General features: G+C 34.6%; 1 protein-coding gene and 1 long non-coding RNA gene across 13 annotated transcripts in view; one reads left to right on the top strand and one right to left on the bottom strand.

The window, feature by feature from the left end:
• The window catches only part of LOC145732950 (uncharacterized), a 54,538-nt gene extending 35,434 nt beyond the window's left edge, over positions 1-19,104 (top strand). The window contains exons 4-7 of one of the 2 annotated variants that reach the window (XR_014179092.1): positions 9,032-9,230; positions 18,450-18,673; positions 18,728-18,847; positions 18,925-19,104. This is a non-coding gene — a long non-coding RNA (uncharacterized LOC145732950). Of the gene's footprint in view, positions 1-9,031; positions 9,231-18,449; positions 18,674-18,727; positions 18,896-18,924 lie in introns of those variants that run through there. The other variant, XR_014179091.1, reaches the window with a different exon arrangement.
• LOC145732948 (muscleblind-like protein 1) overlaps positions 5,072-27,467 on the bottom strand; it is a 118,415-nt gene continuing 96,019 nt past the window's right edge. For 2 of the 11 annotated variants that reach the window (XM_081985497.1, XM_081985498.1), the window contains exons 3-9: positions 22,241-22,411; positions 21,984-22,070; positions 21,091-21,270; positions 19,099-19,314; positions 17,594-17,725; positions 16,294-16,335; positions 11,321-16,020 (exon numbers count right to left, since the gene is read on the bottom strand). In XM_081985497.1, the coding sequence (XP_081841623.1) occupies positions 15,079-16,020; positions 16,294-16,335; positions 17,594-17,725; positions 19,099-19,314; positions 21,091-21,270; positions 21,984-22,070; positions 22,241-22,411 (1,770 nt within the window). In that variant the 3' untranslated portion in view covers positions 11,321-15,078. Of the gene's footprint in view, positions 5,214-7,113; positions 7,199-9,225; positions 10,476-11,320; positions 16,021-16,293; positions 16,336-17,593; positions 17,726-19,098; positions 19,315-21,090; positions 21,271-21,983; positions 22,071-22,240; positions 22,412-27,467 lie in introns of those variants that run through there. The other 9 variants (XR_014179088.1, XR_014179090.1, XM_081985504.1 and 6 more) reach the window with 9 other exon arrangements.

Consider the following 27,467-nt stretch of genomic DNA (forward strand, 5'->3'; position numbering starts at 1 on the left):
ATAATAATAATTTTATATTATAATATATTTATTATTTTATACAATCATAAAATTTATATTTCTCCAAAAATAATCTTGTTAAATTTTCAAAATAGTTCCTCGTTGTCAGCGAGCCGCCTCGCCTTTTATTCCAGGATTATTGTACCTAAAATTAACTTTTCCCCACAAACCGGTTTGTTACTTTAACATAGATGATTGGTTAACTGTGGAGTTAACGAAACATTACATGTTATTCCGTATTTCAAATCGGATTGAGGATCAAATGTATATAACGTCTACTTATTAACGGTGCCGTTAAAAAAACGCCGTCAAATCGGCAGTTCTTTAACGGTCCCTATCGTGATGTGACTTAAATAACAATCATTACTAAAAATATCACAAAATTGTTGTTGATCAAATTAAAAAAGGATGAGCCACGCTATATTTACATGTTTCTCGGATTCAAGGGTAAAAAGTCCTTTTTATGTGGCTCACGCTAAGGATCACTCTGTTTTTAATTATTATTCTGGAAATTTCGGATGTTTTACTAAAAAATATATCAATTAACAACAACTATAGGTTAATGACCTAAACACTATTTAGGTCGACGCTTATTTTATTTAAGAAATTCACTCGGTATCTTCCTCATCACCAACTCATCGCCTTAGTCAGTTACCGTTAAAAAAACACACAATAAATATAATAACAGAAAACAAAAAAAAAAATATCATTTATAAAACATCTTCAAAAACAAAAACACGTAAACATATAAAAATATAATAAATTTCTTTTTTTCATTTGTAATATTTAGATATCATTATTAGATTATTTCAAACCTACTTAATAATAATTATATCAGCTATCCAAGGTAATATTCTTTATATTATTACATTTCGAGAAATTTTCCAGGCAACTGACGGGCCTTCGTGTTAATAATATTTTACTACGTTAAAAACTTTAAATAACCAAAGTTTTTCAAGCGTTACGACTCCAACAGAGTGTTGTGTGTTGTCGGCTGTCGATTTTTGACAGCCAATTAGCCAAAGCTCTCATAATCAGGGAAAAAAGCGCAGCCCAACAAAATAAAGCGAAGCAAACTTGGCGTTAATTTTACGCTCAACTAATTATTTGATTACAAATTCGTCAAAGGAACAACGCCACAAAAATTGTCTGTCATCGGTATAGCATCTATTACGTAACAAGTGTTGTAAGAAGCGTTTTACGCACGGGTAGGACCGAGAGGAAATTCCATGAATGCGTAATGGTTTATAAGGTGAATAAAAATTTGCAAAGTGAAATTTTAGATTCTTAGATAAAATTTTTAGTGTTAAAAAAATTAGAAAGTGATTTAAATAGTTATTTACTAAGTATTTTAGATTGGAAATTGAATTCTCACACTAGCGAGAAAATTGGAATTTTCTGTAATAAAAAGCAAAAAATAATACGCTGAAAGTAGTGCCAACTATACGAGTACAAACACGTTTTTAGTCAGATTTGTGGTAGAACAAATTGTTTATATTTTTAAAGAATAAAAACGATGAAAAACGTTACAAATTAAGTCAATTTCTCATTTGTTAAATGTGTCTTTTTCTTCAACTATTAAAAATAGTCAACTTAATAGTTATAGCTATAGTTGACTAAATAATACATCGCCATACAAGCTACACTATGTATTTAAAGTCTTTAGGAGTTTTAGAGAAAACTTACGAATTGACTGCCTTTGCCTTTTACATCTTTCTTCAATTTAAGTTGGCACTTCTATAATTCTGAAACGTAAAAATAGCTAAATCAACACTTTGATGTTAGTGCTGTTTGTTACCAACACAACAACCATCAAATTAACCTGATTTATATGGAGATTTTGAATGTTGTGAGGATTTTATTAAAAAATTGTACAGTTTCATAAAAATGTAAATAAAATGGTGTTTCTCACAACTTTCTTAGTATTAATGTAGTAAATTGATCAAAGGTCAAGAATAATGCTTTATTGATGTAAATAAGTTATAGACAGAATTCTGACTTTGTTCCTTTGAACGTATACAAATCAGTAGCGGGGCGATATAAAGCGACGACGTTACAAAAAAGGACTTTTAGTTTCGTTTCACGTCACGATTGGGTCTACTTTTCTATTTAGCATCAACAACAACTGTACAAGTAAAAAGGGCGTGAAAATAACAATAAAATATTATGTATTTATCATTGTAAAAAATCACAATTTTCTTCTTTTTTTCCTTTAATATATACCTAAGGATATATTTGGTAAAAAATGGAAGCCGAACATTCAATTTTTCTCTCCGTCAAACGTAAAAACAGTAATAATTGTCATGATTTGCCGAGGATAAGGAAACAAAATAAGCGTAAGCGAGTTTTGTTAGAAGGAAAGCGCTTATAAGCGTCGTTAACATGCAGCAAGCAAATTAGCTGAGGAGTGAGGGGTTAAAGCTATAAATCTAACGGCTACATTGTAAAACATTCTACTTTCTACTGATTGCTACAATACTCTTGTTTTAGTAATTAACAATATACAAGTAATAATAGTAATAAGCGATTAAGGATAGGTTCAAACTACGACTATCTTACTCGTTACTGACAAGGGCGATTTACCCCAAAATGTCCACGTACTAAACAACAAAAAATAAAACCACAGATATTGGGTTAATTAAAACCTACTCAATAAAAATACAGTTATCACAGTGGAGTCACCGCTTAAACAATTAGGTATTAATAAACTTAAAACCTCTTATAAAACTGACGGCCCGGAAAATTCCAAAACCTCCAGCAAATTATTAATAATATTGTATCACAATAAGCGAGTTCCACACATTCTGACAATATGATTGTCATTTTGTCGGGTTGGGCCGGGTAGATATTTTACGGGCCGTCCTGTACACCTAAGTTATCAATTATTATAAATTATTATTATTTTGTGTTACATAAGAAGCGACAGTTTGGGTTAAATCACCCCGAAGCTATATTCTACACGGAAATGGTTATGATGAACTTGTGAGTGTGACATATTTCTTACTATTTGTATTAACAGTATACGGAAATGGTAAGGTCTGTTCAATATGGAAAACGTTGCTTTTGTTTGACAAAGTTGTCAAATCTCTTCTAGCTCAGTAGATTTACTTCCAAAGACTGACGAAAAAATATTGAACTTGTAATTAACTGTGCAGTATTTGATTGGTCAAGAAAAAGCTGAAAATGTTAAAAGCATTTTTTCTGCTATTTCTTGAAATAATTAGTATTTTTCAAATGTAACGCATGTATGTAACTTTAAATTGCACAACTTTCTCTCGATTCAACCGAAATTTAAAAACTTTTTATAGGCAATTAATCGTAAGCAAACACAATAGCAAATCAATGCTTTTGACACAAATAGAGTAAAGCTTCATAAGTAACATTATACCGGATTTGACAGTTAGTTACATGACCATTTTATTAGAAAGACCAACATTTTCTTGTGCAACCAAGCCATTTCCTCGAAAATAACAAAATTTAGAAGGTAAGTGATTTGGGTTTGGGGGAAAATTTACCTACATTAAATCAAATTCAGTACACCTCTGTATGCGTGGTTGCATAACCAGACTGTAGCGTTAATATTGTATCTTATTTGTGTCATATGTTTAGTTTATTAATTTAAAAAACTAGAGGAGATTTGGCAACACTGTAAACAGAATAGAAAAAACTGCAAAAATTTCAATCTTTTTCCCCATTTAGCGGACCTTGTATCATTGGACCTCATTGACATTGCATATAAAATAATGTAATTTGTTACTTTTGCGCTATTTTGACAATATGAGAGCCTTTAAAAGGTTTAGTATAGCAAATTTGTTACAATAACTCAGTTACATCTAATTGTGGCTTTATGACTATGATGTTCGCTCAAGAGATGTTTTCGTGCAAATACAAATCTCTTTTAATGAGTATCAAACTCATTTCAACACTTTAGACGGTTTCATACATAATTTTCTTTCTCCTTTACAACAAAATATGCAATGCAACAAGGACGGAATTGCTAATCATAGTTTTTAAAAAATTTGTATTTTTGTTAATAACAGTAAAGTTACATCATACCACTTCCAAAAGTTGGGGTATATTGATGCGGGGAGGCAGGAGAGCGCAACCCAACATTGACACTAAAAAACGATGCGCACGCGCTAGAAGCAAAGCAGAGACCCGTGCTCAACCGTGGAGCTTTCAATTATCACTATCCCAGATCAAAGGAAAAAACAGTTAACTTTACGGACATTGACATTTTATTTGGTGAATTTTACTGGCGGTTGTAAACCTCATTTTATTGCACGTGTTTTGCAGCAGTACAAATTCACTTTTTTAGTTTTTTTCCTTTAATCGTGGATAAAGTGGATATTCTTGATAGTTTTTAAATGCTTATCAATCGTCACAAAATGTAATCGTGCAGGAACTCGTTGGTTTACTGCGACGTACCGTGGAAGAAAAGTCAGTCGCTCTAAAATTATTATTCTGACTAGAATTTTTTTACAGCGTTGCGTTTTTCTCGAGACAAAGAGAGAAAAACGTGGTTGGGGATTTTTGAATCAAAAATTTAAAGCTTCATTCGTTGTGGAACCGGAACGAACAACTCGAAAAAGGCCGGAGTTTTTCGCTTATCTACCTTATATAGGAACATTAACAGTTTTTCGTTCATTTGATTCGGATTGTGTGTCCCCAAAATGATTTTTTTTTATAACTTAACGGTATAGCTATTTGTTTTTTTAATTTTAGAATATTATTCAAAAACTTCGACGTCGAACAAGCAGGATTCTCGCTCACTCGCTCGCACATCCTATTACGCTACGAATATACCGCACACCGCTTCGTGACGTTTCTAACAATCACTGACGCCGTCATCAAGACGACGAGTGTTAAAAACGTCACGGAACGGCCCGCAAAAATTTGTCCGGTCATCACATGACGCGGCAATAATCTTGTATAATAAAAGTCTATGCAAATATATAAACGTTGCGATAAATAATAATAGTAATAATGATAATAAGAATAATAATAGTAAGAAGATAAAGAAGTTTGTTTCGGTGTTAGTCGTTGTGGCTACTGGTGGTGTTGCGTCAGGTAGGAAGTTAGGGCGGCCATAACCGGGGCTGGAGGCAGCATTATGGGGATGTGGTAGTACTTGCAGGCAGAACGACAGCACTGGCCTTTGGCGGCATCGCGACATACCGCCACCCGGTTGTCGATCACTTCCACCCCCTCGCCTAGAAACAAAACACATTTAATTTGAATATTATTATATGAAGTTTTTATTATCGTTTTCTGAGAGTACCACTAATAGTACCGGTACAATAGATAGAAAAAACGAGGATGACAGTATACTTTGTCCACGACCACTCTTTCATAACACTAACTACAAGTATAGGCTTGTATGAATTTGACATTAAAACATGTGTTTTAATGTCAAATTCAAGAAAAGATCGATTGCAAATTTTCTATATCTATTGAGTCACTATTAAACTAAGTAGTTTTACCATCCCCCACTCAAAACCTTTGTGTCCTAAAGCATTACGATAATTGAACGTTATGCGGATTAGAGGTGTAACTAATCAAATTAAGACTTAAGTAAACAAGAGCGGAATATACTGGTAAAGTTAATCGCGGAAATTCAATAAGTCAGTAGAACTGAAAGAAAAGCTCTAAATTTATTATCAGTTTCTTTACTTTCAGGATGCGAATGTTTTAAGTGAATTAAAGTTCGCAATGTGCATATATTTGCGGACTGATTAAAATAAGTAAATCTAAGGGAATTAGGATTAAAGTCAGTTGACATTTATTTCCACAGTTTTAAATAAGTTGCAATCTAAGCAAACTTACTTTATTGTTTATTAGAAAAATATGTCTTTATGATTTATTTTGGCTTGCTACAGTTTTAGTTCTTATGACAAAACTCATTAAATATCTGACTTGTTTCTTTTAATTCATAGGTAGACACTTTAAGTCAGGATAACCACTTGGACGTTTTATAGTTAAACGTTCATCTGAAGTTAATCTGTAAGATTTTCATGTTAAATTTAGCATAAACTGATTTGAAACTATACAGGGTGAATTTTTAATAGTTTGACATTTTAAATTAAAACAGCATTTAATTTTAGGCACGCATTAAGACGGTTTTTATTTTTTTACTGGGAAATGGTGCGTCGTAGCAAAAAATAATAAAAGGGGTTTTATTTTTAGAATTGAACAAGGAATTCAATAATAAATTTTATTTTGAAAAAAACCAGTAGGGTAATATTTTTTTTTTGAAAATGTTTTAAAAAAATTATACGCACGCCACTGGTAAACGCAAGAAAATTGTTGTTTCTTGGAAAATTTCCTTTCCACGTAGCTATTGACACCTACAAAATTTTGTTTAATTACTTCAAGTGGTTTGGCCAAAATCACTAAATTATTATTTTTTTCAGTAAAACTTTGACACCCTGTATCTTCGTTATTGTTCATATTTCGAAAAAGTGTCAAAGAAAAAAAACCTTGTTTTTTGAATCCCTATTCGCAGGTGAAAGGAAAGCACCAACTTTGGAATCACCCTGTATAAGTGACCTTAAAAACATTGTGTGTTCCGAAAAAGTGTATATTAAATTAATTGGATGTCATTACTGGTGCAAATAAAAATTTTAAAGGACAACCTGTATATTTTAAGATACAATTCTGCTTGTCAAGAACTACGTAATGACCTACTATGTGTTGTATTAAAAGTTTACTGTTTCTGAGATGTTTACAGTCAAAGTTGTCATGATTAACTTCACAGGAAAATGCATTGTAAGTGTAGTTTTTGAATGAATATCTGTGGCGTGGACAGGCCACAGATATTCATTATTTCAAATGAAACACGTAGTATACTTTAGAACACTGATTAGGAGTTCAATTGAAATACACTATACATACTGAGCACTTTCCGATAAGTTTCTACACTCCTTTTGTTTAATTATCATTATTGACATGGATAAATAAATAATCATCAATACGTACCCTAAATAACGAGGATATTTAGGACCCATAATATCCATTTCGATTAGATTAATAGGAATTCTCGGAAAATCGAAAACATGACATATTTATTAAAAGTATACTAACTAAATTGTTTTTTTACCAAATCGTACTCACCTTCCTGTAGATGTACAAACTTGCATGTAGGCCGGGTGCAAAGGCCACGATTAAAATCTTGGCACACCGGGAGGGTGTCCAGTAACTGCAAAAACATTGGTAAATTAGTGTTGCCTTGTTATACACAAACGTCGTTCAATCAACAGTAAAATACAAGAGAACGTTCTTAAAAATATCGGCTGCTTCTGCGGTGAGTTGCTCTGAATAGTACAATAAAAAACATCCGCAAAAGCAGCAATATAATCGAAATCATCGGACGCCGAGGGATCGAATTAACAGAAAAAGTACGCGTTGTCTATCATTCTTCATCATCAATGGGAGCTTAACTTCAACAGATAGTCAATCATTCTGCATTCAGCAGGACATCGAATTGGAAGCGTCACGATTCTAAGAAAACACTAACAACTACTTAAAAACGACAAGCGTATAATAAATGTTGCAGCGAAAGTCGAAACCAAAGCCAAAAAGTGTTATACAACGGGAGTATGACGATAAGTTGGAACTTAGTGTGTTACATGCAGAATGTTTGAGAATCTATTTCAATTTACGGGCTAGTATAGAAACGATTGAAAGCTGTGAAAATGTTTTGCTAGGTTGGACGGGTAATCGGTTTTTGATTGTGTAGCAGAAATAGCGTTTTAAGCACATTTATTACCAAATGTACAATATCAAAAAAGTTTGTTACTAAATTCTACGCCAATATAAGCTAAAAGCAAAAATTATATAGCTATCACTCTAAACTTGCCAATGTGCAGCCATTGTGCTGTGATTTACACAAATGCTGTAAATTTACTTATTATTTTAAAAAAATGTCAAAGATAAATTTTTATTGCTATTAGTCTGTTCGCAGAGGCAATCCCTAACTGGTTTCCAACTCAGAAACAGTAAATGTCAAGTTTCATTGGTTGAATGTTCACGTGGCGTTTTCTGATTTGTGGCCAATAGATGTCTTAATAATTCTCTCTGCGAACAGACCTATAAAGAATTTACTTATTTTCTTGGGTCGATTAAGGCAATTTTTTTATCAATTTCAAATGAATTAGCTTTATTGTTGCATTAGATCGTAAGACTTATTTAAAGAGGAATTAAGGTCAACTGAGTTGGATTAATAGTTTGGCCTTGCTGGAGAAACGCTCTAAGATGAAAAATGTTTGATAAAGTAATTGTTAAATTAACGCTTTAGCTGTAAATGACCGACGAGAATACTTTAGCAATAATTATTTGTTTATCTATGCCGTAAAATGCTATTTTTTGGGCCGAAAGAAAGTTCTTGAATGATCTTAAGGTTTTTTGGTCAATGTTTGTTTTCGCCTAGGTTGTCATGACGGAAACCATGACTTTATGCCCTATAGTTTTTTATTCATCATTTTTACGACTAATGTAAAGTAAAAAACCTTCGATTACGCATCCAACCAGTATAGCTAAAAAATTTAAAATGGGGCGGGGAGAAACAGTCGAACTACAAATTACTGGCACCGTTAAAGCGCAAACTCACTCGCAACTAGCCTTCAAAGGAAAGCCCGTCAAAGACGACGGCGTCACCCTACATGTCAAAAAAAAAACACAAAAATACAAACAAGTTACAATGTATGGGGTGGTGGCACACACAGAAAGCTAAAGGGTTAAGATTAGTTGAGTTAAGCAACATTGTAACTTGCTGTTAGTTGAACACTATGTTTTTGGGATTAATATCGTAAATTAAACCGTGCAAGCCGTCCTACAACTGACTAATATCGACACTTAGAACTTTGCTCAATATTAACAAATATGTTCTAAATGTCAACAAATGGCACTATGGTGCTGACAACACAGAAATCTAGATAGGCATAGAAAAATTAGATCAGATTGGTGCGCATTTAGATTTCTGCGTTTTAGTTAAAGTACATACGTGAACCAATTGTATTTTTTGTTGTTCTAGCGTAAATGTAGCACAGCTTACTGGGAGGGAGGAGACAAAGCGAAAACAACGTGAATACCTGTCCTTGCTCGTCAGTGTAGATCACAAAGGGGGCGTTGGAGGGCGTAGGCGCACCATTGTCTATGATGGCGTCATGCAGAGATATTTGAAGTGCATCAGCGAGAAGCGGGCATCGCAGTTACACAGCCATAGTATACGAGTAAGTAAACCCACCAGACACCACCGTATGTTTGTTTTCAATGTTTTTTTATTTATTTATTTTTTTAAATGAGAGGTTAAGTTTATGTTGTTGCGTTGGGAGAGCGGGGTAGTTCGCATATACGCACAACGGCAGTTGACGATTGTTAGATAGATAAACGTGTGCGTTGGCGGTAAGCATGAAACAGATAAAAAGCAAATCAAATTGTTGATTTATAGTATCATTCCCTACTCAAGTACAGTACAATCTACGTAAAAGTAGAACATTAATCAGTCGAAACTGCAAATCGAAGTACTAAAAGCGTCAAGCAAATTCTTCAAACATTTTTAAATAAGTAAAATTTGCTTTAATTGTACAGAAATCAGTATTCTGTCTGTTTAAGGGTAAATTTTTACTATAACAATCAACAGATTTCCAAATAATTTGAAACTCTAACAAAGACGTACCTGTTTAAAATATTGAAATTTTTCATATAATACAGTGTCAAGGTTTGGTTAGACATGAAATTTATCCATTTGATAACTTCAAAAAAACATTATTTGTCACACTCAAAAGTGTTATCATCATCCTGTTTTTGTTTCATTTTCCCTATGCATTGCATTATTTAAACATGTTTTACTTCAAATTAACCATCTTTTACAACACTGTAATCAGTTATTTTAGTTCTGCGATGGAAACTTCGACAACAAAACACAACAGCATAATTACCTTAGTTTTATCTTAATTAACAACTTTTCAAAAACAATTCTCTAGATCGAGTTTAATTTCGTATGTGGGTGCTAGGTAAAGCAACAGAAAATTTGTTTGGTAATGAGTGTATTCACAACAATGGTTCGGTTCAAAGACCCAATTTAATTTGTCTTCATCCGTTAGATAAAATCTTTCTATAGACACTTTATATGCAATGAATTCTTAAGACAGACTATTTTGATTCGATTTGCAGTTTAGACTGAACTAAAATGTAAACGGTTCAACCAAAATGAAACCGTCAAACAGAGCAAAACTAAGTGCCAAACATAATTACTGCGGCCCAGATACTCAACTACCCAGAAGTACTGAGCCAAAAAAAAGTTACTTACAATAGCTGGAAATCTACCTAAACAGCTGATAACAATTACTTATCCTAAAGCAAAATAGAGAAAAGACTTATGTTAAAAAAATAAATCACATTAAGTAAGTATTAAACAGTAGTATGAGAAGGAGGAACAAAGCCAATGTTACTGTGCCAATGCTGCCAATGGAGGTCTGCAAATAATTAAAATTGTAATCAAAACAAAACACCAAAAAACGTACGGGTACTTTTACTTACTTAGTACTACAAGCTACATGAGAGTAGTAGTCGTCCCGCAAGCAAAACAGCGGCTTTCAGGAAAAACATAACTAGGACATGCACAAATATGAATACGCCCACCAAAATCCTAATTATATTTTCCAAAGCGCGCAGGCGCACGCCAACGGTACCGTACCTACCGCGCTAAATACAATATTTAATAAAAGCGTCTAAATTCACTACGGTGGTTCCACACACAAAGTTCTTAACTTTTCAATGTCAGACATAAAACCAAAGCTGAAGGAGCAAATATTTATTCGCCCTCTTCGTAGGTTACTATAGAGTAGTACCTCTACTATTTATTAATATTATAGCGTTGTGCAATGTGCAGGCAAATGAATTTCTAGTAGACTTAGTTTCAAGTTAAAAGGTAATACCCCCAACATTAACTAACAAACAGCTGAAAGGTTGTTTTTTGGTTAGAAATGGTGCAAAATAAGAATAGTTTTCTTTTGTACAAAATGCACATTACACAAGCTGAAGCGTATAATGTTTTGGACGAAGTGGTGTTTTAGGAAATTCTTTCCCGTTGTACTGTTACAGCACTTTATTTTTAACAATCATTGTTAAAAAAATTAACACCCAACAAGTTGATACATTAACTTAAAAATAAAGTGCATTGGTAATTCTGAACTTTCTTTTAGTTCAGCAAAAAAATAAACAAAATGATATAAAGTTACTGAACTATACTGTAAAAAAGAGGATAGGGGGAAAAGACGAAATAATAAGCATAAAAAAATGATTAATAAAACAAATATCATGCATTTTCAAGCATTATTATTACAAATAGTAGCCGTGATAAATACATACACCTCAGGATTAGAACAATACAAATACACAAAGTAAATCATCGACTTTATGGCGAGAGAAATATAAGGACGCTATGAATGTGACCCACACCTTTTCAAATGTATATTATAGCGGAAGCGTGATCAGCAGCCTAAAAGGCACTACATTATTATATTGTAAGTTGGATTTAAGGTGGCTGGCAGCTGATTACGCGCACACTTTGGCAGTGATCGACATGTTTTTTCTTATTCTGCTTGTGCTTGAACAAGCTCAGAAATAAGCTCTTTGAGAAGCAAAAACACGTCGAAAACAACCCGTAGCTCTAGCCATTTACCCAAAAAAAATCTACTTCACAAAGCGGTCAAACGTCGAGCTGATTCACTTTTCTAACCTGTCTGATAACACTAATAATAATGTAGTAATCATCCTACTTAAAAATGCAATTTTTTCACGTATCTTCTAAACTGATTAATTATTATCATTAAATATAATAGTAAAATGATTTTTGTATGTTTATAATACATGCATCACAACTTTATCAAACGTACGTATAAGAAACTACTACGTACGTCACTAGTTACGTTACTTCATAATTCCTTTTTGTTTTTAAACTGATTAGTATACCGTAAATGCTAATTAGTAAGACACATCTTTCAATTTTCTGTAATTATTACCGTTATAATAATAGGATAATAATACATTAAAACCTTCTAATCTAGCCTAATATCTTACAATTACGTGGAACTACTTTTGGACACAGAACAAATATTTAGCGCTGATTTTTTTTTAACATGATTAAACTGTCGAAATGGTACAACTATAAAGTGTTCTGTTTTGGATACTTTTTTGTTTAATTTTTTATTCAAATTTAATTGAAATTAGACGTAGTGGTCAATTCTTCGTTTGACTTGTGTAGCAGAGAGTAAATTATCTAAAAACCGAACGTTTGGAAACTCTTAAAATTAAAATTTTCAATAGGGTACATTCCTGAATTTAAAAATTAATTGTTGCAAGTATGTAAATTTAAAAATTATTTGTGGGAAATTAATGGGTAGAAAAAAGAACTATTGGAAATCAATGCTTCTGACAAATGTGGCAAGACTTCGTAAGTGACTGAGTTTCAAAAGTGTAATTTATTTAAGGATTTCAATACTGGTTTACTTACTAATTTACCGATAAAATAGCTTTAAAATAGCGGTAAAAAATAAATCCGTAAGTAGAGAAGGTAGCAAAGATTCAACTGTCTATCCTTCAGCTTAAAAACCAACATTTAAAGTTAAATCTTTCGACGCTTTGCAGTAAAATTAAGGTTAAACTCAAGTGGTAACAGCATGGATAAACTGTTTTATAAGAGAATACATAACAAAACCAAAACAAAAAATAGGTAACGAATGGGATTACATGTTAAAAAAGCTGTTTTTCTCAAGAGAGGAATTCAGCATTTTTTGTCAGTTGATAAACAAGTAATATTCAGTAGTTCTCTTTTTAAAATATTTTTCTTTTACAATATGATTGACTATATGGTGTAAAGTTTTTGATTATTGGGAATTAGTCCCAAATCTACTGACTCATCATCGAACGAAGAATATTTTGCTTCCAGCATATCAACTGGATCACAAACGGAATAGTTGTTGTGCCACATCTGTAGTCAACTTTAAAACGTACAAATGTACGTTTTACTTAACTACAAATGTCACCAGATGTTGCCCCATCTCGTGTTGCAACATTTGCGCAAATCTAAACACAGTGGGTAGTTTATGATTGGTCCAAAAAAGCAGCTTTCAGCTTAGTGTTTTTTCTTGACCAGTCACGTTTTTTTGGCTTGATTTCCCATGAACAAAATCTCACACCATATAACATCAATCTAGTAACTTCTTCTAATGCAAGCCAGTATCTAAACACCAATGTTTCTACGTTGTTGTAAGTTGCAAACAAATCTTGCAAAAAGCTTTGAAATGCAATAAGTACAGGCGTTATGAATGAGGAGAGTATAGATTGATAAGCTGGTGATGTTGACAGGATGTTAGCGGTTGGTCTATAAACAATATTCCACCTGTTAATAGTCCACAATAAAAAAAATAAGCCCATTATAGTTGTACCTTCGAACAGAACTAGTAGATTTCCGATTAGTGGTTTAGGTTAAACAAATATTACTATCTAGAAATATAAAAGGAACTTTATCACGGCAACGGACAGAAACTGTAAAACTTTCTCAACCTAACCGAAAATCGGCGGAGATCTACTAAAATTGCACTTCTGGCCTATAAGCGTAAACATTTGCTCTACATACAAATTAAAAAATTAAAACACGAATAAACCATTACATGTGCTACATGTTTGTGCCACGGAGATCGAACACAGGAAGACGACAAACAAAACTCAATATTAATAGTCAAGATAATATAAAAACAACATTTAAAGCCTTGGAGGCTAAAACTTTCACAAAACTATTATCATTAAAAAAATAGGAACAAAAGGGCCAGTGTCTTGCCTACATACACGAATATTGTTACTGTAACAAAATTTAAAAAGGAAGAGCGATTGGTTGAATTAAAGCGAAAAATGTACAACAAAACAGGATTAGAATAGATGTCCTTAGAAGACTACGTGAAGTGCCAACCCAAAAAGATCACACACGTAACTCGACAGGATAAGCAGCTCCCAAACAAAAATGTTTGTGTATGTACTTAACGATATGCAGTCAAACACCCCCATGCAATAATAATGTTCAACACTCGGTATAAAATGCCATAAGTTAGTATAGGAAGCAGTCTAAAACATCGAGAGGGTGGCGCCGAATCAAAAAGCAACTTTTAATTAATTTGTTTTTGAGGTATTGATATTGGCTGGAAAATTGACGCAGCAATATAGATACTGTACATTATCGAGTTATTATTTACAGTAATTGGAATTGTTCAAAGTATCTAATTATATTATTTGGAATATTTGGTTATTAACTGTGATAATGAACTTAGACTGGTTAACATATTAATTTGCTGTGTTAATTTTATAAAACAAATTACTGCGTTAAAATTCTAGCTAAATACCATAAAGCACTAATTTTTTTCCACAAACAGCACCGTATTTATGATAAAGTAAAGACAAGTTTGTAGAAAAAAAAACAAAAATCTGTAAGATCAGTGTCGACGATCTTTTTGGGCCAGTTAACAGATAAATAAAAACATCAAAACTACAAAAATGGCACTTGTCTAACAGATAAATACGCTGCTTAAAATTCTACCATGCAATCCAAATTAGCTTTGATTGATGATTAAAACTGTACGTCTCCTAAGTACTAGAATATAATTCCAGAATTACGTCATGCAAATTTCATTAAAAATCGGGAACAATACGCCTGGTTGGCATAAAAATAGTTTTACATTTTTTCTTACAAATCTTCCTAGAAACCTATCCACCAATAGTAAAACAATCGCTAGTGTACGAATTGAAGGACAATGGGAGAAGGGAGATTAGTAGGCTAATGCAAATGAGTGTCATAAAGAGGGGGGAGAGAAAGGTAAGTTATTAGCGGTGCTTTTAAAGCGCTTTTCGGGTGTGAGGGTATCACAGTTTTGAGGCACTCACAGCTTACCGGCACCTTTATATTGTAATCATTTTGACTAGACTTGATTAATTTTTAATACGATTAATAGGGGCAAAACACGGCCTATATAACAAACACGTTACGTTTTAAAAACGATAAAAACATTAAAAACGCCAATGCGCGGTCTACGAAGTTTTCAGCTTTTTATATGGTTGAACCACCACATTATTGTTATTGTTGTTATTTTGAACTGCTGTCGCGGGCGCCACTGTAGTAGCAGAAGGTGCCACGGCCGCAGTAGGGTACTGCGCAGTTGCCAAAAGACCACCATTAAAAAGTGGACTAGCGGCCGTTGTCATGACTCCTCCATAAGCCGGAGTCGTAACCGGCCTCATAAAAGAGTACGGGTTAAGTGACAACGTCGCTGTCGGTCCCCTGGCCATATTGTTTAAGAAATTTTGTTGGGCGATTGCGGCCGAATAAGGATTTGTAGCGGCTAAACCACCGAGGTGAGCACCGAAACTCAACGGCAAAGCTCCGGACGGATATCGTAAAGCTGGCTGCGGCATACTAAGTGCTTGCTTATTAAGGGAAACGCCAGTATAATTAAGCGGATTCAGTTGCGCCATCGATGTAGCGGTCATTGCTGCTAATTTAACGGCTTTAGCGTAATTTTGCTGTGCCACTTCTTTTGCTATGGCAGCAGGATCGTGAAAAACTGTCAACGGTTGTTGTTGCTGTTGTGCCGGTAAACTGTTCGTCACCATTGAAGTCGACGTCACAGCAGAGGACATAGCCATCTGCTGTTCGGTCTCTTTTACTGCAACTAGCTGGGCCGTTTGTTGTGTCTGTGGCGGAGGCGGCTGCGTTTGTTGCAAATAATTTGCCGCTGACAGTGCGGCAACTGAGGCAGTTTGTGCAGACGCAGCAGCCTCCGGAACAGTGGGCGAAGCCGCTGAGGACGGGGGTGGGGCAGGTGAGACGGGGTACTCACATGAAACGGGCACGAACGGTTGCTGCAGCTGCATCAACTGTTGATACGTAGTGGCCGCGTTCGGTTGATAAACGGGTACACCCGACTTGTCGGCTGCTGGTCGTTTATAAGGAACCACGCCAGCAGGAAAGGCCTACAAAACAATTCAATTTTTAAAAAATCTAAATAATAAAACCAAAGATATGGAATCTATGGTTTTGTTTATTTCATAGTCATGCATATGTATTTCAAACTTTCTATGGGAAGTCAATATGAATCAAGTAATTTGCATAGTTTTATCACATTATTTTTCAGGTAAATCAAGCATCCAACGACGTTTCTTAATCTAGTAGATAAAGTACTTTGTAATAAATAATTTAAATACAATAAGCATTTCTTAAGTTACATATGGAATGGAAATACTTACAAAATTATCGTAGTAAAACGACCCGACCGACTTCATATCCATCTGAAATAAAATTACAGAGACCACAATTAGCCCAAAAAATGTTATAGCAATACGAAACAGCAAAACAGTAAAACATTTTCACTAAATGTTATTAAATAAACAGACAACAACTATAAAACCTTATTAGTATTAAGTCTAAAACGTGTTAAGAACGGCAACGGCGCAATATCCGCCAAGGAACGCCGTTGCCAAGTCACCAGACGGGTTGGAACATCGACAAAAAAATCTTTGTTGGCTTTGACAAAAGTCGATGTTGCTAGAATGTTGCGAGTAATATGAAAAAAATACCTTCAATGTGTGTGTATAGAAAAAGCGTTGATTAGACTTTACAATGCTAAAACCTAAATAACATTGACGTGCACGTTAGTATATGAAGAATAAAGCCGCTTAGCGGGGACCTAATTTATTTGTCAGGTTCAAGTAGCCTCTCACAACATGCTAACAACTGGCCAAGATAGCAGTTCGATCTGTCTATACGCTCTTCAATTCGTTGTTGAACTGTTGAACCTGAATTTATTGTACACATAACAGAAGATTTGGTGCGGTAGCAGCAAAGCGTAATTTACATTGTTAAATTTTCAATGATTATGAAAGCATTTTTTACAAAGCCGGCGTTTCTTGTCGGACATTAGACTGGAAGCTATAATGTTAGATTGTTTGACTAATAAAATAACTATATACTGTGTACAAAAAAGTTCTTGTAGGTATCAAAAATGTAGAAAAATATTATATTGGTCATTCCAAAGAAGTAAATTAGTGGTCTATGATCGGTACGAAGGATAAATTTCCTTCCGAAATTTATTGTAATAATACGGGATAAACCTACGAATCAAAGTTTGCATTTTTTATTTTGTTTAGTACATTGGTACATCATAATTTGGCTATTTTTATATTGAATGATAAGAAAATTGTTATTTTAAAATTTCGTTAATATAAATGAAAAAAGTTTTATTTTACAAATTATTGATAGAGTGATCTGGAACTTTTTGCACACAGTGTTTAAAGCATTCAGTTAAATCTTAAGCAGTCAGACTCTCTTTAGTTTCCAGTCTTCTTTCCCTCCGAATGTAGATAAAGACATCAACCACTATCGATAATGTCGTGAAGTGTGTTATTTAGTGTGCATTGTGTCGTGACTAATTATGATCATTGATTTAACAACATCGGCCCAAAAAATAGAAAGGCCACCGCTGACAAATCAACGAAACGAAAAACTAAAAGAAATGTGTCAATCATGCAAAGCAGGCGCAAAAGGTACCAGTAATAGATCAGTGTCGGCGGTGCTAGGCTCGCGTGGCCTCTTCTTGCCAATCTCGAGGGCGGCTGCGGCTGCGGCAGCGGCGGCGGCGGCGGCTGCCGGCTGCGCCAGCATTGGCGAGACGGCGGCGGGCTATTAGTAGTAGTAGCAGCAGCAGCAACGGCACAAGACCAAGCGCATCCGCACCAACGGCAGGGGGGAGAAATAAAACAAACCAGCTCTAATTAATTGATGTTTTACCCGCGGTCTTTTCACCCTCATCATTAACAAAAGATTACGCTCCATAAAAGTAAACTCAGATTTTTAATTCATTTAATAGAAAGCACTTTAATGTTATTAAATTTGGACATTTATTTCTTATAAAATTTTCGTTTTTTTGTAATCCAAAAACCTAAACAAAACTTGTGGTGGAACGTAGTCTTTCAGTTTTCTTTCTACAGTTTACATAGGAGAAGACCGCGGCTTACAAGTCCACACAAGGGTTAAAACAGACTTTGAACTACACCATCATCATCAATAAGAATAAAGTAAAATTGTAACAACCTCCAACTGGTGCAAAAGTGCGTGCTTTACGTGATTCAAACTCTATCACTGACTATGACATTCTAGTTCATGCATGATTGTATCTAACAAAGAGGTTTTCTTTAATAGGTGAATAATGATATATTTTCATTGAAGCCATATTATAAACATTAAAATTGCGTGCACTTTAAACGAAATATAACGCGAATCCTTAAACGCAATGACGAGCTGCTTCTCTCCGCCGAACGATGATAACGAAATCCTCACACGACTTTCCTATGAACAATATCCAATCCCACTAACTTGAATCTGTCGTAATTTTTTGTGGTTACAGAGCCAAAAGGACTGGAAAGGAAATAGATAGTGAGGAAAGATCAGCGGCCGCATTTGGGTTGTCTAAACTATAATGCGCATGTTTCTCTACACTTGGGACGTAGAAGGAAGTAGCAGAGAGAGTATAGCAGCGGGTCATTGCATTGGGAGTTTCGCTTTGGGGTAGCTCAATTACGTCTAGAGGTATTGACTGCGGTAGCGGGGTTGATAGCAGGGACATATCAAGTAAGTTAGTATCAAAAACTCAACTTCAGAGAAATTAATAAAAACATAATAAAGGCAAAGGTTAGGGTCTCGAAGCAGAACAACACAACATCGAATCAAGCCAACGTTGAGGAAGATCTGTACATTTATTTTGGTGTAATTGAGATGACTACTTATGTAATTTAGTTCATAAGAGTGAGTGGTTTGCTTTATACATAATTAGACAGTATGACTTACACAAGACACATTTGTCCTTATTCCTCAACGTTAAGGCATAAAAAAATTGACAAAAAAAACTAAAAAATAGGAAAAAACTCGATAGAGCAACGCCACACACAACATCAATACTAAAAACGAAAACGAAAAGAAACAAAACAAGAAAGAAAAGGCTCAAGTCGTGCGGCGTGCGGCCCTAAAGACGACTTTTGACTAATAGCGTAGCATACCGCGCTAGCCCGCGACTGTGCGGCCTTGATTTGGGCTTGGAGGTGCAGAGGGGGGTGGAAATAGCGGCAGGGGTCGCGGTTGCACCGGCCCTTGACTGCGTCCATGCAGACAGTGACCGTGCCGTCCTCATTGGCAGTCACGGAGTCGGCGGGATGCGCGAAGCGGCATTCGCTCTCTGCGCGTTTGCACGCCCCGCGCTGGAACTCACGGCACACCTACAGCAGAACCCAGCGGTAAGAGCTTAAGCGACGCGCGCACCCTCTGTAGACGGCGGCATGATGGAGCGCCTCCCCGTCAGGAGCAGAGCGCTGCGCGGTTTTTTGTGCCCGTATGGTGCTAGATCGTTTTGAATCTTAACGCCACGTATTCACTGATATTATAGTAAATCAATTGAGACAACAAAAATGGCCAAAAATTCATTAGTGACAAAAGTAGCCTTATTTGACAGTTGAGCACATATCAACTTTATTTGAATTTGGTAAGTTCAATGAGAATTAAGCATTAATTTTTAAACAAGTTGATGACATACGAAATATTCTATAAAATTTTAGAACAAACATGAAGTTCTTCTATCTGCTTACACCTGCTAAACTACTATTGAGTAAGATATCTGGGTTGGCATCAATTGTCGCACTTTGGATGACAGGATCTTGGTAATTGAACATTTTTCACTGTTTGATTTTGTTTAATTTTTTATTTTGGATTAGATTTGTACGGTGATTCTGACAAGCCACGATTTTTTGGCAGTTGTTTGATCAATTTTAGCATTGCTAGAATCATCACCAATATCATCGTTTAACAGATCGAAAAAATTCTTTGCATCTAGAAATTACGGTTCAAGAAATCTTTCTTACTCCAGGATGCACAGTGTCCCATGTTTAGGCATTCCTTTGTAAAGCAAGATGTAAAAGGTCAGCTTAGACCTCAATTTTGATAGGTAACTAAAATCTGCTAAGCAATCTCGTTTTGTTGATTTCCGTTAACTTTGAGTGATTTGAACTTAATACCATTGAACAACTGTCTCTAAACCTAATTTGATAGCGATGAGAGCTGTGCATGTAACCCTTAGCAGTTGTTACTTTTCAAATCAAGTTTCAAATCAAAGTTCATCTTTTATTTAGTGTCAACGTGGCAGCAAGAAGCAAAACGATCATCTTTATGTTCTCTATCAGAAATTGAATATAACTTTCTATCGAAGGACGATGCATTACCGTCGCTTAACAAAACGCGGGGACTATGCAACTAAAAGAACTACCGAAGGAAACTTCACACACCGTGCACAATAATAAAGACGACGATAGAAAGTTACAAACAGGTGCTCAGAGAATTGACGGGTTTACTTTTTTTTGTATATACAATAAATACTGGTGAAGGGATTGTAAAATGTACGAGGTGGTGTTTTTTCTTTTAGTTTCAAGTTTTGAGTCTAAGAGTGAATAAACAAAAATACGACACCCCGCACATATAAAACAATACAAATGGAATTATTTGGAACAAATTTTATAATAATTACAACATGTATATGATATATACACAGGGTGACTACGTCTATGTGTGCAGGAAAAAAGGTTAGTTAGCTTATAGAAAACGAGGGGACAGAAATAATTCAGGTTATTATGGTGTTAGTGTGTAGTGTGGGTTAATTACCTCTAAGTCTATTATAGCCATTACGCCCCGACCTTAAACAACAACTAAATAAACCACCTGCGGAAATAAAAATAAAAAAAATAGAAATTAAAACGAACAAAAAATAAACATAAATTGCAACAAAAGACGGTTATACGTCAGCATTAGTAGTAGTAGTGGTAAGTTATCAACGCTGTAAAAAAATAAAATAAAATAAAATTGACTTGAAACTGAAATAAAAAAAAGAAGCATAAAACGTTTCGGAAAACAGCAGCAGCTGCATAGGATGCTGTTTCTCGTCGTAATTCCGTATTAAAAAACCTTCTTTAAAAAGAGAAAAAAAATGTAAAAGCCACCATACATACCTCCAGTCGGTCAGAGCGGGGCATCTTCTGTTGAGTGACCATAGTCTGGGGAATAACCCCCAAAGGTGACCCTACACCCGTCGGATCCTGCATTATCGTGGGCATTAGTGGACCGGGCGCAAAGTACGGACTGTATGTACTGCCAACCTGCGGCATTCCAGTCAGGTACGGATTGGCAGCCTGAAAATCATCTCTTCCGTTAAAATATTGATCAATTACACAGTAAACATGTTTGTTCTATCAAGCGTTGCATTCCAAAAAAAAAAACAAATAAAAATACGGTCATTTGATCATTGAATGAAGTATTGAAGGAACCAGGTTTAACCGCAAAATCTGTTAAACTCTAAACATGCGAATTAGTCACAGACAGTCAAAGATTCATTTTGCGAATAGAACTCAATACCATCCAATAATCAGAGACTAAATGAACGGATTTTTGCACAAAACAAACTAATAAATTCAAACTGGAATATAAATTTTCTAATGACGCCATTTAGAACGATGAAAATAACAGCATTAACCTTTCCGTAATTTAATTAGAAAATGTTATGCGGAAGTAACATTGAACTTTCTTTGTTAAACTCGGAGATAGAAGATTTACCTGTTTATGCAAAAAGCCGTCCGTTTTGCTTGTACTGCAAATGATGTTCTCGGGTTAGTAATTATCTACCTACTGTTAAAGTGTGCACTTTTCACTGGATTGGACGGAAGAAGAAGAAATGGGATGGGAATACAAGCAAAAAAAGATTTATCCTGGAAGTAGCGGCAAAACTAAGTCAAATATTTACCCAAAGAATCTGGGACAACATCCAAACACGCTTTCTTCCAGAACAATCAGTGAGTATCGAAAGCGAATGTAAATAAAAATGAAAGCGAAAATCAAATTAGATTACCATAAGTGCATACTGCTCGTCAAGTGTCATGGACAAATACGGGAGGAAGGTGAAGGGTGTGGTACTGTCAGTCTGTTGCGGTTCCACCTCAAAGAAAAACAACCGACACAAAAATTAGTACCGCGCAAACAGCCCAACAAAAATAAGCTCTGGATTATTAATTAACAGAAAAATAAAAACAAAACAAAAAATTAGAGCCGCCAAGTTACTAATACACAAAAACCGATACCAACCCCAGCTTCAAAGCGGTCACTTACCACTGCTTGTACTTGTCCAGGAACTAAAGGTTGTCCGGGGGAGAGCCCCATTTGTTGCATCAGGGCGTTTTTAAGAGCGAGGTGGTTCCTACCGTTGATCAATAACTGGTCCTTTAGGTGCTGAGGTGGGTGGAAGTATTTGCAGGGGGGTTTTTCTCTGTTACATCTACCCTATAATAGAAAAAAAAAACATTGTTAATTCAAACACAAGACACTTTATGATCGTTTGACTAAATTTCATATACAGAATGAACCACCATAAATATCTATTTTCTCTTCAAGTGATACATTATCGCAACGAGCATAAACGTTTAAACATTACAATTTTCACTAAATGAAAATATTTGTAACTTCGTTTGTACCGTACCAATTACTGACAATTTTTAATCCATATTGCCACATCTGCCATTGTTAGTCGGTTTTTTATACAGGGTGGTCCAGTTTTAAGTGTCAATAATTCATCATTCGATAGCCAATCAAAAAATAAGTTGACTTGCATTATGTCATTTTTCTAACAGTCCTCCAAATTTCCAAGCTGAAAGCAGTTTTGAAGCACTAATAATAGTCCAGAATCCTGAGAAAATCAAAAGCAAAGTAAAAAGCAAGAAAAGTTAGTTTTCAAGACAATTTTCATGATTAAATTCCAACAATTTTCGTATTTTAATGTCCTCTATCTAAGACTATTTTCAAGACTAAAATATTGCAAATTATGAAAACTTACTTCAAATGCAAATTTTAAGCTTCTGATTACTGTTACTTTTCATTAGTTCATAGTCACTTTTTGGTGTTAAAGTCAATTTTTAAGGTTTAAATGTATGCATTTGTAGTCAAAAATTCTAGAAAAAGTAGTTTTTTTATGTCTACAAATCAATTTTCAATATTAAAGTCTCTCGATTTGCATGAAAACTGGTTACAAACACAATTTTTAAGCTTCTGAAATCAATTTTATTTTTTCTAAGTCAATTTTCAAAACTAAAGTTTTTCAGTTTGTCTGGAAACTATGAAAACTGGCTACAATAATTTTTTTTAAGCTACTTAAGTGAATTTTCCGTTTTCGGTCTTTGAACGTACTAACTGAATTATCTCGTAAACGAAGTTTTAAATCAGAATTTTATAAGTGGTAATTTCTTTTTCATCGTGAAGAGTGAAATTTTAAAAAACTGTAATTTTTGAAAAATGAGAGACGTAGAAGAGAAGGCAAAAACATTAAAACCATCTTCCTGTATCTACGGTACTGGAGAATTTTGGCAAACGTCATTCATAATGAGTACTAATTTCATAAGTGCTTGTTCCAAATTTGATCAAAATTGCACCAACGGTTTGACAGTTATGACAAAAAAAACGATTTTTTAAACAGAAATTTGAAGGAATGTGTTTTACTTAGAAAGCATTTTTCAGGAAAATGCTATAATGCATGTCAACTTATTTTTTAATTGGCTATGGATTGGTGAATTATTGACATTTAAAACTGGACCACCCTGTATAGAATAACCTAATAATAACATAGAAGTTTTAAAAATCCGAATATCACACGAATTCGACGAACTTCCGACATAAACTTCTGCAAATACTTTCTAAACTTCTTCAATTTGAGCATTACATTTCCCCTGTTTTTATTCATATTTTCAGGAAATGCATTTGTCTTTACGATTGCTTTTTGCAAATTCATATAATTTGAACACCCACCTACATAAAGGAAACTGATAAAATTTTGATATGTAAATAAACCCACAAATTATAAAGAAATAAATTATAAAATTGGAAATTAAACTGTAGTCCCTAATTTAAAACTCGATTGTGGTAATGTGTGTGTAATTTAAATAATAATTTTGATTATACAAAAATGATAAACAAATTGGCTCGAAATAATTCTACAAATCGGTTTAATTGCAACAACATTTTTTATGTCTTAAACTTAGTTGACTTAACTTTATTAATAATTCCAATTCAACGTATTCATAAATACGATGAATCTAATAAAACGATGAAGACCAGAAGATTCAAAATTGTTGATAAAATTTTCACTTAAAACCAAGCTTCTCCACATTTTTTAAAATTGGAAAACCACTGTAATATTGTCTAATATCTTATACAATGAATTTCAGTACAAAGTACGGACATTTCGCATGTGTTTAAAAAATTTCAACTAAGCTTCTACATTTACTATTAACCTATACAAACGGGCCTAAACCCTTTGCAAGCTGCTTAAGTGGGGTTGTTGCCTTCGATCTAACGGGATTACTCAATGCTCAGTGTTACAACCTAAATATGATGAAATACAGTTCTAAGGGTTCAGTACTTTAAATACCGATTAACCCATTTTCGTTTCATTTGCTAAAACGGCGTTTAGTTGTATAACTAGCACGTCTAATAGAATAGAAGTAAGATTAACTAACAACATTTCAAACACTGTATACTACTTAGAACAACGTTTACAATAGAAGGTATTCATTCTGTATGCATGTGGGTATCATTTGAAATTTTGCCAAACATATGATTAGTAGGTATTTTAGTGATGATAAATTACAACTTATGGAGAATAATCACTAATAAAAACTGAACTTCTTGACATATTGATCTAAAGATTTGATAAAGTCATGCATAAGAATTGTGTGTCATGTGCCCACAGACTAAAAAGACGTCGTCATCTTTTACGAGGAACGAAACCGGACAGGCGGGCGGCTTTTGAAAGTTTTGTTCGCGGTTGAAAGCACATTAGGACGGCCGATTTTCCCAGTCGTTCTCCCTTTATTGGAAGGGCGGTATGATGGGGCCAAAGTGGATGGAAAACACACATTACACTACCGCCGCTCTGCGGGCTAAGGCCCAGTAATGCATTCTTTCAGGTGTCTGAATTTTGTTGCGGAAGAGATAAATCGTTCTATCCTTAATACAAACACTAACCTAAGTAATGGATAAGGCAGATTTAATGTTTTCCGAGTGTAAGTGACTCCTGAGAAGAGCAGTCTGACTGAAGTTCGCTCGAGCGTAAAAAAATTATAAAGCAAATCTGTAAGAGACGAGAATTCCGGCCCTTCATCGCTCTGAATAGCAAGAGTAAACAAAAGAAAAGGGGCTTAAGTTTGCGATTCTCTACGGCCTTTTAGCTGAATAATTCCATCTGCTATTTTGGCATAATTTTATTGATTTAACAAAATACAGTATAAATTTGCTTGGGTGCGATAAGAACAATATTCACGTAAAATAATCTGTGCAAACTGAATCATACACTGAAATCTCATTCAATTTGACGTTCAAACAATTCAACCAACGAATCCCGTTAATCCCCAACGAATAACTGTGTTTATTTTGTTATTGGAAAGTTTTTCGGTGTGAGCCCGATGTTGGGCGCCATTTGTCCATCGACGAATAAAATCCCAATTTCTCCCATTTCGCTTGCTGCACAAATCGTAATGCGTTATATATGTAAATATGTCGTTTTCGAGATAATAAATTCATTATAGTCCGACGGCAGTCGATTAATTTGAAACGAATTTAGACCCTCGGCGATATTTAATTGCGATATTAAAACCTAATAATTAAATATTGCTGTGGCGGCTAATAAATGGGAATACAAATTTGTTAATTATCTTTATTAACCCCACTGGTTTTACATACCCAGAACCCACACAAAAACTTGGATACACGTTCGTAATGCACTATAATAAAAGATTTCCTTTCGGGCCAAAGCCGCCCACTTATTTCGATGTAGTTTTCCCGTAGCGCCGATATCGGCGTACCCTAAAAGTTCCATTATATTACTCTCCGGAATGTGTCCGACTCCATTACCAGATTAAAAAAGCTGGATCGCAGGAATTCCCCCTTTCCGCACGCCTTTGTCGAAACTGGCTATTCGGTTAACTGTCCAGCGGGAATTTAAGCCCTTCTCGAAATGGGATTCGACAGCGAAACCTGAAAACGTCGTCTGTTTGTCTTGATTGTTCATCTGACGTAGAAAGGGAGTTCGAAAGATTTGCTTAGTCTGTTTGCCTCTCGGTTAATGATTCGACTTGAACATTATCAATATGACGTTCATTTTAACAAAGTTTAAAGAATCGAGAAGATTCTTTTAGCACTTAATCCTTATACTATTTTGCAAATAATACAAAATTTCAAATAATTAATAATATGATTCTATGGACAAATCGGAATCGTACTTGCAGGTTTTTTAGATGAACGAAGAAATCCAAAATACAATATTACAAACTTTCACTTTGCTACTTATTCACTATTTGCAACAAAAAGTCACTTTTCACTCAGTTTTTCATGAACTCTACTGTGTAATACTCCCTTGTATTTGCATTGATTACTTAAATCTGAAAAACACTAAAACTAGTAAAAAGTTTGAAATCTTTCGGCTTTTTACCAGACCAGCAATCTTCGCCAATCTTAATAACCTGACAAAGCAATTCTCCCTCCGTTCATTATCAAATCGTTATTTTCACATTGATTCAGCCGTATCGACAGTAGTTTAATTTAATTGGTAAGTGGTTTAAGTGGTCATTTATTTTTATAACGATGATGCAATTAAATATAAATATTTTCATATTTCATTTATCACTAGCATTAATTAAATTTTGATTTATTAATTTTATATTGTTTCACCTTATTGGTTTTTGTTTATTAATATAAATATTATACTTTTATATATACTATACTTTAAATAATGTTGGATAATATCACCAACTTAATCTATGTAATTAACAATTTTAGTCAGAATACTTGTCTTTATAATTTGAATACATCAGCACCGAAGTCGTAGAATTTAAAAACAATTTGCCGGTTCGATGAATCGAAAGTGACAAAACCAAAATTTGGCTCTAACTTTAGTGGGCTAATCAGCCTTTTTCTCCGGTTGCTTGTCATAGCCGGGAGTTAATTAACTAAAAGTTGTCGCTTTCGCAGTTCGCAGTCGCCGGTCTCACAGCTAAGCTGCGAGCACAAGCCGAATTGTCTTTGCGAAGAAAAGTTAATCCCCGAGAAAACTTTCGGTTACTTATGTAACTTTTTGTTGTCGGAAAGTCCGCGTCGACTCGTGTTAATTGTTAGACTGAAGATTTAGTAAGAGGAATATTAGAAATTTCTTTTCAGCTCGTGGTGCGGCTTTGTTAGATAAATCGGGTAAAATTGTGTTTCAAAACTAAGCGGAAAGTTGCAACATAATGGTCAAAAGATCAGACGCGTAGAGTGCCTCTTTACCAAGAATTCTCCTTGTCTCACTGTTATT

Source organism: Ips typographus, linkage group LG8 (assembly GCF_016097725.1).
Source record: "Ips typographus isolate SLU linkage group LG8, UJ_Ityp_2.0, whole genome shotgun sequence".
Taxonomy (NCBI): domain Eukaryota; kingdom Metazoa; phylum Arthropoda; class Insecta; order Coleoptera; family Curculionidae; genus Ips; species Ips typographus.